The sequence below is a fragment of the Bos javanicus genome, chromosome 3 (genome assembly GCF_032452875.1).
Source record: "Bos javanicus breed banteng chromosome 3, ARS-OSU_banteng_1.0, whole genome shotgun sequence".
NCBI lineage: Eukaryota > Metazoa > Chordata > Mammalia > Artiodactyla > Bovidae > Bos > Bos javanicus.
Window position 1 is genome coordinate 95,174,716 of NC_083870.1, and position 15,569 is coordinate 95,190,284.

The 15,569-nt window shown below is 41.6% G+C and overlaps 2 protein-coding genes across 11 annotated transcripts in view; both read left to right on the forward strand.

The window, feature by feature from the left end:
* The window catches only part of EPS15 (epidermal growth factor receptor pathway substrate 15), a 142,349-nt gene extending 139,391 nt beyond the window's left edge, over positions 1-2,958 (forward strand). For all 10 annotated transcript variants that reach the window (XM_061412004.1, XM_061412000.1, XM_061412008.1 and 7 more), the window contains one exon: positions 1,393-2,958. In XM_061412004.1, the coding sequence (XP_061267988.1) occupies positions 1,393-1,539 (147 nt within the window). In that variant the 3' untranslated portion in view covers positions 1,540-2,958. The remainder of the gene's footprint in view (positions 1-1,392) is intronic.
* A 10,428-nt stretch (positions 2,959-13,386) lies between these two features.
* The window catches only part of TTC39A (tetratricopeptide repeat domain 39A), a 50,646-nt gene continuing 48,463 nt past the window's right edge, over positions 13,387-15,569 (forward strand). The window contains exon 1 of the mRNA XM_061412011.1: positions 13,387-13,524. Coding sequence (XP_061267995.1) covers positions 13,472-13,524 — 53 coding nt within the window. The 5' untranslated portion in view covers positions 13,387-13,471. The remainder of the gene's footprint in view (positions 13,525-15,569) is intronic.

Here is a 15,569-nt window from a genome sequence, read left to right on the forward strand (position 1 = left end):
ATGATTCTATAAATAAGAGACCTAGTGGCCAGCTGACTGACCACAGTGTGCCTAATGTCTCCCTCAGTGTAGCTTAGGGTTGCTCTTCCAGTCACTTTATTCCTGCAGCCATTTCTAGTTAGTAAAGCAGGTAGGCAGAATTAGACTGGGCTGTTTAGCTTTTGAATCTGTACTCTTAAGTTTCAGTGGCTTCTTCCGAATGTGAAGAGGCAGAACAGGAATCAATATTTTAAATATTGGAAAACAGAGAGTGTCAGGATTATACTGACTTTTGTTAGATGGAATTTGAGTTGTTTCAAGGAGAGAACCCAGAATTGCTCTTACTATAATGCTCTTAGTACAGAATAACCTTCTGGCAGTTTGCGGCACTTAATATTTTAAATATGATTTCAATAAGTCAAAACCTGGTTGGAATGAGTCTTGAACAAAAGCAATTTGCTTTTTTCATTTTCCAGAATCTCAGTATAGTATAGTATAATATTAAGCATCTAATAATAAAAATGTCTTTTTTAAATGAAAGATTTTTTAAATATTAAAAGTTTCAAAGATCTTATAATTCCCTAGAAAGAAAGCTACCATTTTCAAAAAAGCCTGACAGTTTCTTTCTTTTCATCCTGTTTGTTATGGTATTCATCCTATTATAGTGTTCTTCTATATGACAGGACTTGAAACCAAGTAGAATTTTTTTATTTAGTATCTGCCATGGTTGCTGTTTGGGGTGGATAAATATATTTCTTTGACTTTTAATTACCAGCATTAAGGTCTTATTTGGAATGGGTCAAAAAGTTCACAATACCTTCTAAAATCATTATCATGTGTTAAAAAAATTGATTAGGTCCACATCTTGCTTGGTATATACCCAGTACTCTTATTTTATATATAACAAAATTTATATATAGTATATTCTTTGCTTCATAATTTTCCTGTACCTGAAGGGCTAGAATAAGATAGCAAATTGCCAGTGGGATTAAGTTAAAAATGATGTATCATGTGAGGATGCTCACTGAAGTTGAAGTAGTAAATGTTTTTTACATTAGATAAACATGCTAGCTCTCTCCTGTTTTTAAATCTCCTGATCCACCTTAAGAATATCTACTTTTCAAAAAATGATGTTTTAATGTTCAGTTTTATAGACTCTCTATCTGTAGACTGCATTACTTTTTAAGATTAAATCATATTTTGATTTCATATTTAATTTTAAGTTTAAAGTTTTAAGTTTAAACTAATTAAACTTGTTTTTGAAAAAAAAATAACAAGACTTCTTCCAGAGCCCTTCAGGTGAAACACGTAGTTAAATATCCTTTTGTGAAAGCTGTTTTCCCTTCTTTTCTTTGTACTTGTTCTACTCATAAATGTATTCATTTGTTTGTTCATTTGTCTTTTAAATGGCAGTATCCCTCTGAGGAAGATATGATTGAGTGGGCCAAGAGAGAAAGTGAGAGAGAGGAAGAGCAGAGACTTGCCCGACTGAATCAGCAAGAGCAAGAAGACTTAGAACTGGCTATTGCACTCAGCAAATCTGAAATATCAGAAGCATGAAGAAATCTCCTGTTCTTTGTCAACCACACAACACTCTCCTTCTTGAATACTGAAGCTATTTACAATGTGTATCAAACCTACCTGTGAGCATGGGAATACAAAAGGTTTGAGATTCCTGTAAATGTGACAAAACTTTTGGCTTTTTAAACTCCATTTCAGATTTGTCTTTTTTTTCCCCCCTGTAAAAGTGGTAACCCAGATGACTTCACCTAGGCCCCTGTTCTGGTGTGCATTTAGTGTGAGCTTTTGCCTGCCTGTGCTACTCTTACTTGTAAAGCTAGAGCACCCAAGTTTCTGCCTTCTGGAATATAGAGAAATAGTTTCACCCCTATGCTACCCTTATTCTGTAGTTACTCTAATGATAGCCAGTGGGGTTCTTAAAGTTGGCAGTATTCTCCCCTAATTTAAATGGTTAAAAGAGGGGAAGTAAAAGAACATGCTATTTCTTTTATGATAGAGCAAATTGGCCAGTTTAAATTACTTGTTTGTATTTCCTTTTAATCAAAATACTGTTCAATTTGTTTTTTATAGACAAGAAAAAATATTTTGCGTAAATTGACTCCCACTGTTGAAAACAGGATGTTTTAGATGGAACCATTAGAGCTTCAGACTCAATCTTTTCCTAAATAAAAAACATTAAAGCCTCATGTCTGAAATATATTTAAAAATTTTTTTTCTGGATTTAAAGAATTATAGATAAACAGATACCTCTCTGTGATTTTAAGTACTTAGAGAGTGAAGAAAAATTATCACCTAAAATATACTCATCAATATAAGATAAGCAGAAATCTTAACCTGGCAGCCATTCCGCCATTGCTATGACACTGTCCTCTAGTTCATGGTAGGTTTATTTTTTTACTTTTGCAGAAGAAACTTTAGTAAGCTAGAACTGGAAGGTACTTTAACTTTTTGTATATATATATTTTTGTTTTCTTTAATGAAGGCTCAATTACTTGAAACGTAAAAGCATTCTCAATACAAATGAAAAAGTGACGTGTTAAATCATTATTGCTTTGTGTCCATCTTTGTGGATTAAAATAGTCTATTCTCTTTGTATTTTTCACCTACAAAATTGGCAAGCTAGCAAAAATTTTTTTGTTTTTTTAAATTGGGAGAGAGGAGACCTGCCCAGTTATCAAATCTCTTTATGTGTTAAAAGCCTATCTTCTGCAAAACTGACTTAGCAGACAAGTTGAATTTAAAATGGACTGTGAAGTAGGCTGTAAATTGTAGAGTAATCTAAATTTTTTTTAACATCAGTCACTGACTTAAATAATGTGTTGAAAACCAAGATAAAAGAAAATGCACCTAAAAACTAATTAAATGTGTCTGTGGTCACCAAGTCAAGGTGGTATTGATCTGTGTTAATAAGAGTAACTTATTGCCTAGCTTACAAATAAATTCCAGAATATCCAATTATTTCATTTTGAAATGGTGCTTTTTTTCTCTCCACACACAATTGGATTACTGCAGTTCAAAATGAATTTAAACTACTTTCCTGCATTGCTTTTTTCTACTTTTATAAATTAAAGCATTTCAGCATGAAAGTCATACAGACAAAGCAAGGGCTGAATCATAATCACAAGGCTTTAATTTTGATAAACTAATCCATTTATAAGGATATACTGCAAAAGTTGATTGAGAAGGTAGTGTTGGAAGTTGTAAATGGTAGTGGGTTGAGGGTTTTTTGTTTTCTTCCCTTACACTTTAGGAAAAAGGTAAGTTGACTTGAACAACCTTCTTTTGCACTGGGAAAATGAGCAGATGTTTGAAATGGTTTTAAAATATTTTTTTTAATTAAAAGAACACTCTGGAAAGTACTAAATATCTGTAACTTATAAACACCAACTTTCAGTGTAATAAGTGTACCTTAATCTTATGTGTGTTTAACTGGATTACATAGATTCTTACCTTTTGTTAAAATATGTATACTCAGTGGACCAATATGATATTAAAGTATGTATATATTATATAAATATATATATATATATATCTAAACCTCCATGCTCACTTGTGTAGGATGAATGTCTTAGAGTCATTTATGATTATATTTTATGTTGTTGACTCTGGCTCCAGAGCCTGTGATGGAAAAGGACAGATGAGGATTCCTGAGAGCTAAGTAGCACTTATTACAAGGTTTTAACCATCTTCTACCTACTTGTTCAGATTTATTTGAGTTCTCTTTATAGAATTTTCTCTTATGTTTCAAACTTCTAAACTGTAGCCTGTAATTATGAGAACAATAAACTTTAAGTAATAATAAACCATAGTATCCATACATCCATCTGACATGCAGTTTTGCATGATTCTATGTTACATTTTTGCTGTGTCCGTGGAAGGGTAGACATGCAATCAGCACAGATGAATTATGTGTAAAGTTCTTGAGACACAGTACCTGGTATAGAATACCCAGTAAATGTTAACTTGTTTTTGGTTGACATCTATTTTGTGAAAGAAAGATAGGAAATATATGCATAGAGACAGTGTCCAAAACATAGGTGGTTTGTGTACGTATTGGTTGAATGAGGATTTGTGACTCTTGGAGGGCACTGTGGTGTCAAAAATTCATGCAACCCTGGTCTGCCATTTTTAAGAAAGAAGACTTTGACACAGATATTTAGGCTCCCTGAGCTTTAGCCACCTGATGCAAAGAACTGACTCATTTGAAAAGACCCTGATACTGGGAAAGACTGAAGACGGGAGGAGAAGGGGACGACAGAGGATGAGATGGTTGGATGGCATCTCCAACTCAATGGACATGAGTTTGAATAAACTCCGGGAGTTAGTGATGGACAGGGAGGCCTGGTGTGCTGCAGTCCATGGGGTCGCAAAGAGTCAGACTCGACTGAACTGAACTGAGCCTCATTTTCCTCTTCCAGAGAGCATCATAATACCTGGTTCACAGGATTGTTCTGATTGATTTGAGTTTGACAGCTTTTTAATATTATTTTAATTAAATTCAGCCATGTTATTGTTAATAGTGAAAATAAGTACCGGTTATTGAATGCACTACTGTAAGCAGTTTATGTGTGTGCGTGTTTAGTTGCTCAGTTGTGTCCTGCTTGTCGCAACCCCATGGACTATATAGCCTGCCAGGCTCCTCTGTCCATGTTGTTTAATCTTCACAACAGCCCTAAATAGGAATGTTATTAGCATCTGTGTTTTTTCAGTATTTATTTATTTACTTGGCTTCACTGGGTCTTAGTTGTGGCATGTTGGATCTTCAGATCTTTGTTGTGGCAGGCAGGATCTTTTAGTTGGGCATGTGGGGTCTAATTCTCTGACCAGAGATCAGATCCAGGCCCTCTGCTTTGGGAGCACGGAGTTTCAGCCACTGGACTACCAGGGAAGTCCTCAGCATCTATTTTAAAAATAGGAAAAATGAGGCTCAAAAAAGTTACAATAATGTGATTCAGATGATACGGCTAATAAGTAGATGAGCCAGGAATTGAACTTTGGCCTCTTCTAAACATGACACTCTTTCCAGTTTACTGTGCTTTGTCTCATTTTGTATGAAAAAAATTGCCTATAGGAAATTTTAGGAACAGAGCATGATAAATAATACCAGATAACATGTTGAGCTTCAGGCAGAATCCTTCGTGCTTTACATAATTATTTCATTTAATCCTTTAAAAAGTAACCTTTTAATGTATAGGTACTGTTTTTGTCTCCATTTTCCAGAGGAGGTGCCCTAACTAGGCCATAGTTACGTAGTTAGTAAGTGATAGAGCTGGAATTTGAACCCAGTAGACTGGCTGTACTGTTTCAACCACTGCTCTCTATTCCTGTTAAAGGTGAGAATTCAGAGGAGAAATACCATAAATAGAATAATCCATGTAATCTCTGCTCTTGAGGAAGAATGAAATAAACCTACTGCATACCACATGGCATCTTATAAAACATTTCCCAATTCATTTTCATATTTAATCTTTACCAGGGTTTAGAATAGTTTTTGACACATGAAAGCACTGAACAATTTTTAGTTATCAGTATGACAATGATAAAAATGAACATAGGGACGCGAGCAGCCTTTCTTTTATTAAAAATGTACAAATTTCAAAGCCATGAAACTGGTAACAACAAAAATTGATTTCTTGGTGCTGGCAAAGCTCTGGAAAGAATGCATTAAAAGGTAGGCAAAGGTAGTACATTTTGGAGAGTTTGCCACACAGATGAAGGGACAGGCATTCTAGGCAGAGGCCCCAGTTGTATAGAGTGAAAGTGTAGAACACGGTACAGTGTGCTAGCAAACAGCACATGCTAAAGTCTCATTCAGTGTGGGTTGAGTAGGTTTGTGGCCAAAAGTGAAGTGTTTGTGTGTAGAAAGAACTCATTGGTGGTGATCTGGAGAATTACTTTAGGAGGAAGCCAGGTAAGGCAGGGAGAGCAGCTGAAGGCTATTGGAGTCATTCACATGAGATGGTAAGTACCTAAAATATGACTGTGGCTGAGGACTGAGAGAAAGGGACTTATTTAAGAAAACAAACAGGCCTTTACATGTGGCGCTAGTGTTAAAGAACCTGCCTGGCAGTGCAGGAGACAAAAGCAACACTGGCTTCATCCCTGGGTGGGGAAGATCCCCTGGAGGAGGGCATGGCAACCCACTCCAGTATTCTTGCCTGGAGAATCCCATGGACAGAGGAGCCTGGCGTGCTGCAGTCCATAGGGTCGCAAAGAGTCAGACACAACTGAAGCGACTTAGCATGCACGCAGGGTTTGATTAGATGTGGGTGGTGAGTGAAAAGGAGTGGATGTCAACTTCAGCGAGCATCAGCCCTTGTTCAAGTACAGATTATGGACCCCATCCACAAGCTTGTGATTTCAATAGGTCTAGAGTGGGACCTAAGAATCTGAATTTCTGAGAAGTTCTCAGATAAAGCTAAAGTTGCTGAACCTCACTTTGAGAACCACTAGAATAGAGGCTGACTTCCAGGTCTCTTTGTCCAAATACATGTCTTATTATTAATAGATCTACTCATTGAGTTTGCAGTGCTGTTGCACCTGGTCACTCTGTTCTTGACCTGTGGCTTCTGCTTCATAGTGTGAAGTACCTCTAATCTTCCTTGTGCATAAAGAGAGTTTTAAAAAATAATAATAATTGCAAGCTTACAGCACTTATTATATGCCAGTACTATTTGAAGCACTTTAATATACAGACAGTCCCCAGCTTATGCTGGTTCAACTTAAAATTTTTCTACTTTAAGATGGTGCAAAAGTAATACGTATTCAGTAGGAATCATACCTTGAATTCTGAATTTTTACCTTTACCCAGAGTGCTGCTGCTGCTGCTGCTAAATTGCTGGGCAGCAGCCCACCTCCCAGTCCACTTCACAATCACAAGGGTGAACAACCGATACACTTAAGACCATCGAGTATCCTGACAGACATTCTGTTTTTCACTTTCACTATAATATTCAATAAGTTATATGAGATATTCAACACTTTGTTATAAATAGGTTTTGTGTTAGACAAGTTTGCCAAACTATAGGTAAGTATAAGTGTTCTTACATCGCATAACGTTACATTAAGTGTTGTGAGCATGTTTAAGGTAGACTAGGCCAAGCTCTGATGTTCAGTGTGTTAAATGCATTTTTGACTCAAATATTTCCAATTTATGATGGGTTTATGGGGATATAACCCCATTATAAGTCGAGGAAGGTCTATACACTGACTCATGTTAATCTCCATAACATTCCTTTAAGTTAGGTGCTGTTATTTGCAGTTTACAGATGAGAAAGCTAAGGTACAAAAGATTAAACAACTTGCCCAAATCACAGAGCTAAAAAGTGTCAGAACTAGGATTTAAGCCCAGGCAGTCTAGCTCCAGAATCCATGCTCCAATCACTGCTCTGCTGAACAAAACTTACATTAAAACACTTGATGTATGGCTCAGTAGTGTACCTCTCACTGCCATAAAGCCCCTCGTTATCTGAGTTTTGGAAATGTACAACGAGAAGATCATTATCATTCCATTCACCTTTGCTAAGGTGTACTGTGTTCTGGGTACTGTGCTGGGTCAGAGCCTTGCCCTCAGGGTGCAACACGTCTGTAGGGGAGACAGATGTTACTTAGAGTTAATTTCATGGCACTGCACACTGAGGATTACAATAGATGTGCTGGGACACCCAGAGGAAGGAGAGAATATTTCTGACTGAGAGGATTGGGAAAGACTTCCCAGACGGGGTATCTCTAGGACACAGTATTCTGCTCCTAGCATTAGTAAAAGCATAGATGGCAAGTGTCAAAATTTAACAACAGCAAACAACGCATTTTTAACAAGCCCACATCGTTTGATGGCAGGGCTCTGCTGATTGTAAAAGACTGGCAGACAGTCTCCTGGCAAGCCTCATTTAAGGGACGTTCATTACTTAGTGAATTCAACCTTATCCAAAGTCTGACCTTCAAGTTTAGAAACCTGATTTTCATCAGTAAAAGAGACAGAGCTCATGTTAAGCAAGTTCTCAGGGACTGCTGTAAAGACCAAAATGTCAGTTTCCAGTAAATGTTGCCCTAGGGCTTGTGACGCCCACACTTAGTTGAAAAAGACTCTTCTCTACCCATGCTTGAATGCCTCCTGCCTATGAGGCTCCTCACTCTGCAGCCTCCTTGGATGAACATGTTCTTAAGACTAATGTGTTTAATCAGGCTACAGCCTGGTTTGGCTGGTTGGGTAGCTATAAAGTCTCTTTGGGGTGACTTGGCATTTCCTGCTTTCATCACATATGTGGGCTATATATTTAGCTCCTCCTAAGGCTGAGTTTCCCGTTTCTGAGTTCTTACTGAAACATCTCACTTCCTGGGCTCTGACCTCACCCTCTCTTTGATCATTATCATTTATTGAGTGTATATGTGCCAGGCTTTCTCCTTGACTCATCCGCCTCCAAACCATCCTCACAACTCTGCCTTCTAAGTATCTCTCAAATCTGACCCCTCCGTCCCCTGCGGCACTTCCCCAGCTCAGGTCTCCATCATCTCTTCAGGTTTTTGCTTAAGCTTCCAAATCTCCTTGCCACCAATCTCTGTTTTTCTCTCTGCTTCCAGACCATCCTCCGTGTGGCAGTCAGATTCTTATAGAATCTAAATCTGCCTTATCACCCTTGTAGTAAAACATCCACTGATCCCCGTCACATTAAGGTTCATAGCCTAACCCCTTGAAGGCTTTTCCTTAATAACTTAATTTCTGACTGGTATTGAATCAGTAGTGGGTTGACCACATAATATGTGTTTTCTTTACTCCCTTTAAACAAATCTTGAGAAAATGCCACTTGAAGGAAACACAGCCACTCTAATATGATTGTAGTATATAGAATCCTTTTATAGATTGTGCATAATTTTACTCTCTAACTTGATGTTTTTCAACAGGTAGGTCGTAACTTCTTAGTTGGGTTGTGAAATCAGTTTAGTGCAGCCAGCAGCATGGAGAAAATGGAAACAGAGTAGTACAGGCACTTGGTTCCAGACCACCTAAAGTGAATGTCACAATAAAGTGAATCACGTGTATATAAAAGTTGTGTTTATACTACATTGTAGTTTATTTGAAGTGTGCAGTAGCATTGTATCTAGGAAAACAATGTACCTACCCTAATTTTAAAATACTTTATTGCTAAGAAATGCCAAAACAATTACAATGGTTCCATCAAAGATCACAGACCACCATCACAAGTATAATAATAATAATGAAAAAGTTTGAAATATTGCAAGAATTGCCAGACTGTGACACAGAGACACAAAGTGAGCAAATGCCGTAGAGAAATTGAGCCCATAGACTTGCTCTATGCAGGGTTGCTCAGTTCAGTTCAGTTCAGTTCAGTCGCTCAGTCGTGTCCGACTCTTTGCGACCCCATGAATCGAAGCACACCAGGCCTCCCTGTCCATCACCAACTCCCGGAGTTCACCCAGACTCGTGTCCATCGAGTCAGTTGCTACAGACCTTTAATTTGTAAAAAGCATAATATCTGCAAAGTACAATACAGCAGAGAACAGTAAAATGAGGTATGCCTGTAAATTAGAACGAACACCCATGTACCAATACTCAGCTTCAATGAATATCAGTTCATGTCCAATCTTTTTTGTATGTTCCTACCCAGTTCCCTTTCAGATTATGTTGAAGCAAACCTTATATTACCACTAAAAAATCGTAGATTTTTTAGTATGTTAATAATTAGCATTTTAAAAATTGTGAAATAGAATTTGTTAATATATACCAGGTCACAAGATAAAATGAAAGTCATTTTTTTAAGTGCTCTTTTCAAGTAAGAAATATGAGTCCTAATGTATATACAGGTTAATAATGTAAAGGATTATCTTATGGAGGGAAGGTGTATCTTTGCTGAAAGACCTGATTTATTTTTCTTCTCCTCTGCAATAAGTGTACAGAATGTGTTCAGCTGTCCAAGACCTGAGAGATTAATTTCAGCCTCTCCTTTCTATTTCCTCTGGAGTCAAAACTTGAGAGGACTGAGTTATTTCGTAAAAAGGAAAAGAGACAAGGAAAAGTAGCTGACACTAAGGACCATCTCTGAGCCTGTCTCTAAGGTGTTTAGTATGCATTACCCTACTTAATGCTCACAACACTATCACAGATAGAAAACATGTTGTATAGAGAGATGGAAATGACTTGGCCAAGACCCCAGCCCAGGTGCATTGACTTTGAGACCTGTTGTTCCAGCACACCAGGCTGCCTTTTGCATCTGTGGCCTTCTAAGGCCCTTTGAGCCTGAGTGTCAACAGATACCAAACACAGCAACCCTGGGCCCTAAGCAAGAACTGATGTTCTCAAAGAAGACCCCGACCAGCTCAGCTTCCTGAAAAGATTCCTGGCCTTACTGTTTGCTAGCTGTGTGACTTTGGGTAAATCTCTTTAACTTCTCTGGTCTTCAGTGGGGATTACAGTTACTTCACAGGGTTGTTGTGAAGATTAAAGATGATGAATATAAAGTCTTCATTCCTGCTACATGGCAGATACTCACCAAGTAAGAGCCGTCATTTCTGTGTTTTAAGGAGACAGAAAAAAAAATTTTAGGAAAATGTCTGTATATGATTAAGGGAATAAAGTTATCTTGAAAGTTTATTGATACTGAATGTTCCCCACTGGTTCTGGATAAAACTATCACACATTGTCCAGCATTATTCTCTTGTTTGCATCAACTCACTTAGTCCTCACAACAACACTTGTGGTAGGTGGTGGTGGTATCCTCATTTTACTGATGAGAAAACTGAAGCACAGAGAGGTTAAGTAATTTGCCTGGAGTCAAAAGCAGCTATCAAGTGATTAGGCCAAGATTCTAACCCAGGCAGTCTGGCTCCAGAGCACGGGAAAGAATATTAATAAAACCTGCTATACCTTGAGGGATAGGGGGTGGGGACGTGAGATTCGAAATAAGATAAACTTTGGGAAAGTGGTTCATAAATACTATGTGCATTCTAAAATCTTGGGTGGCAGGCCGACTGGGACTGGGATTAAGATACAGACTGTAGTCTGGCTGCTTGGGTTGAGTCCTAGCTCCACCACTTAACCAGCCTTTGTTATTTCAGTGGATTGCTTAATCCTCTGCTTCATTTTCTCAACTATAGAAATTGAGGTTGTAAAAGGACACACCTGTTAGGATTATTTTGAGGATGAAATGAGTTGGTACATAAGAAGGTTTTAGAATAATGCCTAACAAAGTTATAAGTAAATGATGGTGATGAAAATAATATGATGATGAAGCTGTCCAGTGTCAAAGAAGAACAGGAAACAAGCCATGAAGTTTGAGAACCCTTGGATTGAATCCCAGTTCTCCCCCCACCGCCCCTTCTTTGGCCACCCTACTCAGCTTGTGGGAATCTTTAGTTTCTTGACCAGGAATTGAACCCTCCCCCATCAGTGAAAGTTCCGAGTCCTAACCACTGAACCTCCAGAGAATTCCCCCCAGTTCCTAATTTGATCTCAGGAACATTTCTAAACTGACTCAAATATTCTCAAAGCAGAGTTGCCTAGAATAGAGGTAGTGTATGTAAATGCCTTCAGCATAGTGTCTGCCACTAAGTAGAAACTTGATAAATATTAGGTCCCTCATTCTCTCAGTAATGAGCATCTACTATGTGTAACAATGGTGTTAGGCTCCGTGGAAGACACAAATGCGAGACATTCTCTGTACCTTCAGATAGAAATCTGAAAGAGTGGAACTAATATGGTCATCGATAATCAATATAAGGATTAAAAAAATATATAGTGCTAAATGCTCTGAGAGAAAATCTCTGAAGAGGGAGCTAGTCCTCCATTGGGAGATACAGGAAGGCTTCCTATAGGAAGTAGTGGTGGTTGTGGGCTTGGTGGCTGGGTGGGCCTTAAATCCCACTCAGGATTATACTGGGCTTGGTGCCTATAGGAGACCAGACCATCTGAGCTCCTGTAGTCTTTATGCCTGCGAGCCCAGGAGGAAGTTGGCTATCTGCAGTGCCCAGTGCTGCCAGACTGGGCAAAAAGCTCTGTGAGCCGAGGGGTTTGGGTTCCTGAGTACACTGTAACTGGAATTTCCAGATCTGGAAGCTCTGGCTTTGTGGTCAGATAGGCAGCATTCTTGGGCCCTTGTTGATCTGCCAAGACCATGACATGAGTGCTCAGAGAAAGGGGAAAAGGTTGTATTTTCTCTGCTGCTTATTAAGGAAAAGTGAGAGAAACTGCCCAGGTGAGCCTTGAGGCTTCTGCCCTCTGCTTTGACCAGGACTCCCACTCCGTGCCCTGCCCACCTGTAGGCCACAGGCAGGGTTGGGGGAGCACCAGATGGAGCAGACAGATCTTGTAAGGCTTGGTCTCAGGGAAGTCAGCGAACCATTCTGAACCTCAGTTTCATCAACTGAAATGGGGGGTGAGTATTTAATAAGATGAAATTAAATGAAAATTTGTATAAAACACCTGGCTTAGGGTTTGGCACATTACAATTAGTCACCATTTGATGTATCAATTGTGTTGCTCAAGACCTAGGATACAGACCCAGCCCAAAGGGAGACAGAACTGGTCCCATTGCCATCTTGCCCGCCTGACCTTTGTTCACCTCCCCCTACTCCCTCACAGAGAGAAGTCTCCAGGGACCCCTGAATCCATCCTACACACTCCACCTTGGAGTGATCCTTCTCGATTACCTCAAGCTGCTCCGTTGCTCCTCACCCTTAGTCGAGCTCCCACCCTCCCCACCCCCATGCAACCTGCTGGGCTGCACTGCCAGGGGCTCACTTGCTCCAGAGCTGATTCTTCTATTTATTACTGTTTTTAAATAAAAAGTGAAAAGGTACATTACCTAAGACAAAATATGGGGTTCCAAAGAAAGTATGTGCTGGAGACAGATTCAGTCGCCTCTGTCTCCCACCTCCAACAGGGGCAGGGAGCCAGAAGTCTGTGAGCAGGGCCATGTCCCAGGGCCTTGCTCCGCTAGCAGCCTGCACTCCCACACTCCTGTCCTCCTGTCCGCTCCTTGCCCGCCCCTCCTGCTCTGTGCCCTGCACTTTGAGGACAGCGCCAAGCCCCTGACCCCATTCAGGTACAGCCCTGGCAAGGCCGGTTCTGCACTTAGGCAGGTGGGAAAGGCATTGGTGACGCCATCACCCCTCGATACGGAGTACGGGCTCAATACTGGGAGTGGAGGCGCCCGGGGTAGGTCCTAGCGCTGCCACTGGCTCTCTGTGTGACCTTGGACAAATCCCTAGGGTGGGGGGAGGGGGCTCAGTTTCTCATTGTCTCGACGGCCGTGGACGGGAGTGCTCTCGCCCTGGGACCGCAGGTCGGCTCTTGGACACCAACGCCCCGGTCAGGCAGGGAGGCGCCCGGCCGGGCGGGGAGGAGCCACGGGGCCCGCCCCGCCCACTCCGTCCAGGTGCGGCCACCCGAGCCGCCGCTACTGCAGCCGCCGCCGCGAGGGGCCGCCCGCGCCCCCTCCGAGTCGGGCCCGCGTCCATGGCCTTTCTGACCGCCTGGAAGGGGGCGGCCGCCGGGAAAACCGACTACAGGTACCAGGCGGGGGTGGGGACTCGGCGGGAGGCCCGAGTGGGACTGCGGGACGGCAGCCGACAGAGGGACAGCTGACGGGACACAGCAGGCGACGGCAGCGTGCGGGTTGCTGGGCGCGGGGTAACGGCCGGAGGGCCCCGGGAGGGGCAGCCCACTGCCTCTCACCACCACCCGCCCCACGTGCCGCGTGCTCGGTGTTATGGCCCCCAGCAGGGCTGGGCTTGGGAGGGAAGAGATGCCACCCATCACCCCAAGCCCCGCTTCCGGTGCTTCACCGGTGAGGGCAACTCAGGTGAGCTGGACCTGGGCCGTACTGGGAGTCAGGTGTGGGCAGCTGCGCCTCTCCTCCAGCAGGGCTGCTCACATCCCTCACCCTCCACATCTGGGGCAGCAGTTTGGAGGGAAATCCTAGGTCCAAGTGGGCATCCATGTGCACCACAGCTCCTCCCAGTCAGCCCTTCAGGGGTATGTCATCACCCTGTGTGTCACCCCCAACTCCTGGGTGAGTTGGTATCTCCAGATGTGTTCTCATGAGAAGGGGAAGAGGGGACAGCCCTGGCCTCTCTTCTGAGCTTTGACCCCAAATTCCTTTCTTTTGTATATTTAAAGCTCACCCTGCTACGCCCTGGAGAAGGGCAATCTGACTGTCCTGTTGGCACATCAAACTCAGAAAGCCCCAAATCAAACTTCACATCCCACCCTCAAACCTGTTCCTCCTGTGTTCCCATCTCAGTGAAGGGCATAGTCATCCACTGAGTTGCCCAAGCCTGGAATCTGGGAGTCATCTCTGTCACCTCCCTCCCTCACCTCCACCCTGGTCTCCAAGCTCTGCTGATTTTAGCTTCTTGATGACTCTCGAAGCTGTACATTCTTCTTGGACTATTGCAACAGCCCCTAACTTTTACATTTCCTGACCATCCTTCAGACTGGTCTTTTCTAAATCAAAAACCAGACCATGTCATTTTTCTGTTTTAAAACTCTGCCTTCTTTTTTTTTTTTAATTTTATTTTTAAACTTTACATAATTGTATTAGTTTTGCCAAATATCAAAATGAATCCACCACAGGTATACATGTGTTCCCCATCCTGAACCCTCCTCACTCCTCCCTCCCCATACCATCCCTCTGGGTCATCCCAGTGCACTAGCCCCAGGCATCCAGTATCGTGCATCGAACCTGGACTGGCAACTCGTTTCTTACATGATATTTTACAGGCTTCAATGTCATTCTCCCAAATCTTCCCACCCTCTCCCTCTCCCACAGAGTCCATAAGACTGTTCTATACATCAGTGTCTCTTTTGCTGTCTCGTACACAGGGTTATTGTTACCATCTTTCTAAATTCCATATATATGCGTTAGTATACTGTATTGATGTTTTTCCTTCTGGCTTACTTCACTCTGTATAATAGGCTCCAGTTTCATCCACCTCATTAGAACTGATTCAAATGTATTCTTTTTAATGGCTGAGTAATACTCCATTGTGTATATGTACCACTGCTTTCTTTATCCATTCATCTGCTGATGGACATCTACGTTGCTTCCATGTCCTGGCTATTATAAACAGTGCTGCAATGAACATTGGGGTACACGTGTCTCTTTCCCTTCTGGTTTCCTCAGTGTGTATGCCTAGCAGTGGGATTGCTGGATCATAAGGCAGTTCTATTTCCAGTTTTTTAAGGAATTTCCACACTGTTCTCCATAGTGGCTGTACTAGTTTGCATTCCCACCAACAGTGTAAGAGGGTTCCCTTTTCTCCTGTTTTAAAACTCTTCTGTGGCTTTCTATCACTTAGTGGTGAAAGGTCAAGACTCTCCAGGGGAGGGGCTGTGACCTGCCCAGGCCCACTTCCTATCACTCCGTGACCCTCATTCTGGTCCAGCAACAACGGCTGGCTTTGTAGGACTCTCACAACTGTGCTAAGCTGCTCAGGGCTACCTCTGCCTGGAATGCCATCTACCACTCCTGACAGTCACCCCATAAGATTCAACTTTAGATGACCTCTTTTCTTTAAATTTTTTTTTACTATTAAAATAAACTTTTAATTCA